At 46.9% G+C, this 3,013-nt stretch overlaps 1 protein-coding gene across 1 annotated transcript in view; it reads right to left on the minus strand.

Annotated features, from left to right (window-relative positions):
• Positions 1-1,292: 1,292 nt before the first annotated feature.
• The window catches only part of LOC138861090 (uncharacterized), a 1,730-nt gene continuing 9 nt past the window's right edge, over positions 1,293-3,013 (minus strand). Inside the window, exons 1-4 of the mRNA XM_070119880.1 lie at positions 2,503-3,013; positions 2,175-2,468; positions 1,774-2,067; positions 1,293-1,312 (exon numbers count right to left, since the gene is read on the minus strand). The exon at positions 2,503-3,013 is cut by the window's right edge and continues 9 nt beyond it. Of these exons, the coding sequence (XP_069975981.1) occupies positions 1,293-1,312; positions 1,774-2,067; positions 2,175-2,468; positions 2,503-3,013 (1,119 nt within the window). The remainder of the gene's footprint in view (positions 1,313-1,773; positions 2,068-2,174; positions 2,469-2,502) is intronic.

Here is a 3,013-nt window from a genome sequence, read left to right on the forward strand (position 1 = left end):
CAAATCACTGTGATACGCTGTTGTGAGTTTGGCTGAGTTGTTTGCATCCTACATCGATCTCAAGAAGGCGTTTGACAGTGCATTGTGGATTGCTAGGAGAGAATCTGATACTCAGGGGAGTTATTGGTTTAATAGCAAGCCTATATAATGGTACTGAAAGTTCTGTAAAGTGTGGTGAAGGCATGTCGAGCTTCTTCCTTGTTAACTCAGGAGTGAGTCAAGGCTGTGTCCTTGCGCCAACACTTTTCAACACTTGCATGGACTGGATAATGGGCAGAGCTACTATTCGAAGTCAATGTGGAGCAACACTGGGCAATATCAAAGTCACGGACCTTGACTTTGCCGATGATGTTGATGTCCTATCTGAGTCTCTGGAATCTCTATTGGTGGCTCTTGATGCATTCCACAATAAAGTGAAGGCCCTGGGCTTACAGGTCTCCTGGATCCAGAATTTAGGGGCCTTTTAGGGGAACCTGTTCAGTCAGTACATGCTTGTGGCGAGAATGTTGACGTCACAGAGAGCTTTAGATATCTCGGAAGTATATTTCATGTCCCTGGGCTGTATGATCAGGAAGTCAATAGATGGATTGGTCTGGCAGCCAGAGCCATGAACTCAGTCAACAAGACCATTTGAAGGTAGCTGTGAAGAAGGACCAAGTTATGTCTTTTCCAAGGCCTTGATACTGCAAGTTTCCCCTCTATGATTTCGAAACCTGGACGCTATCTAGTGCCTTGGAGTCACGTCTCGGTGCCTTTTGTAAGAAGTCCCTACGCCAGATCATGGGGTACAGTTGGCAGGACCATGTGTCCGACCGACGGCTGGACTGCAAGACGCATGGGGCCTGTTACTTACATACTCCGTGACTGCCAACTTGGGATATACGGGCACCTAGTTCGTTTCCCTGTGGATGCTGCTGGCTATCAGGTTGTCTTTTTACGAGACAATCCTGCGTAGAGAAGGCCCCTGGTCATGATAAAAAAGGTAGGTCGTACTTCATTAAAGAGACAAGAACCCGCAAAATTTCTTGGTATTTCCTTAGATTTTCATTTAAGATGGAAAGAGCACATTAATTATATTCAGTGTAAATTTAAGTAAACTGAGTGGGTTGATGTATCACACAAAACAAGTGTTAGGTACAAAGGCCCTAACTTGCTTATATGATGCCTTGATATACCCGTACTTGACATGTGGGCAAAATGAGGAACAACTCACACAAACACTCTAAAGCCCATAATCACAATGCAGAAACGAGAGATAACAACCATCTTGGGATTGAAAAAATAAGACCATACTAATGACGGCTTCCTGCAGCTAAAATGATTGAAATATAGTGGCATAATTACTTATTACTGCTGCTTGCATGTTTATGAATGTATGAATATTGGAAATAATATGTTTAATACCAGAGCAAACGAAAGGTATAACACACGAAATGATAACCTTTTAACTGTCCTACTCATGAGGTCTCAACAGTCACAAACGAGTATCATGTCACGGGCTTTTATTACGGAATAATAAATAATAAATAGATAATAAATAATAAATAAGAGTAATGAATAAGAATAATAAATAAGAGTAAGAGAATGCGCAACATTACCCTCCTTTAAAAACACACTGAAACAATATTTGTTATCCAACATACTTTCTAACCTGTCAATTGTATAACTGCTGTGTAATATATTTAATTTGTCTAATTTTCTAGTAATACATGTATATTTACTTCGGTTCAAAAATGTAAATGTACCTTATGTAACAACTTATTATGTATTTACCTGTCTTTATGTTGGTATTAGGTATTCCATTGTTAAACATCCATAATTGTTGTACCAGGAGCCTTCCGAAACTCCCGGAGGGCTCAGCCACGTTGTATAATGTATGAAGCTTTTGTATTTGCAGTTTTTGGTTAAATAAATTATTTGATTCTGATGATTCTGAACCAGGAAGTCGTGGCTGGGGCAGGTCGACCAGAACTGTCATGAGGAGCTGGAGGGGGGATCGAGGACCTGCCTGGAGGAACCCCTTGAGGAACCCCTTGAGGAACCCCTTGAGGAACCCCTTGAGGAACCCTTTGAGGAACCCCTTGAGGAACCCCTTGAGGAACCCCTTGAGGAACCCCTTGAGGAACCCCTCGAGGAACCCCTTGAGGAACCCCTTGAGGAACCCCTTGAGGAACCCCTTGAGGAACCCCTTGAGGAACCCTTCGAGGAACCCCTTGAGGAACCCCTTGAGGAACCCCTCGAGGAACCCCCTTGAGGAACCCCTAGAGGAACCCCTTGAGGAACCCCTTGAGGAACACCCCTGGTGGAACCCCTTGAGGAACCCCTTGAGGAACCCCTTGAGGAACCCCTTGAGGAACCCCTTGAGGAACCCTTCGAGGAACCCCTTGAGGAACCCCTTGAGGAACCCCTCGAGGAACCCCCTTGAGGAACCCCTAGAGGAACCCCTTGAGGAACCCCTTGAGGAACCCCTGGAGGAACCCCTTGAGGAACCCCTTGAGGAACCCCTTGAGGAACCCCTTGAGGAACCCCTTGAGGAACCTCTTGAGGAACCCCTTGAGGAACCCTTGGAGGAACCCCTGGAGGAACCCCTTGAGGAACCCCTTGAGGAACCCCTTGAGGAACCCCTCGAGGAACCCCTTGAGGAACCCTTGGAGGAACCCCTGGAGGAACCCCTTGAGGAACCCCTTGAGGAACCCCTTGAGGAACCTCTTGAGGAACCCCTTGAGGAACCCTTGGAGGAACCCCTGGAGGAACCCCTTGAGGAACCCCTTGAGGAACCCCTAGAGGAACCCCTTGAGGAACCCCTTGAGGAACCTCTTGAGGAACCCCTGGAGGAACCCCTTGAGGAACCCCTTGAGGAACCCCTCGAGGAACCCCTTGAGGAACCCCTTGAGGAACCCCTTGAGGAACCCCTTGAGGAACCCCTTGAGGAACCCCCGCGGTTGGAAGTGAAGGGTGGATGCGGTTCTGCGACCCAGTTGGTGTCAGCCCCAGTGAGTGATTTGGTTACTCT

This window comes from Penaeus vannamei, unplaced genomic scaffold (assembly GCF_042767895.1).
Source record: "Penaeus vannamei isolate JL-2024 unplaced genomic scaffold, ASM4276789v1 unanchor845, whole genome shotgun sequence".
Lineage (NCBI taxonomy): Eukaryota > Metazoa > Arthropoda > Malacostraca > Decapoda > Penaeidae > Penaeus > Penaeus vannamei.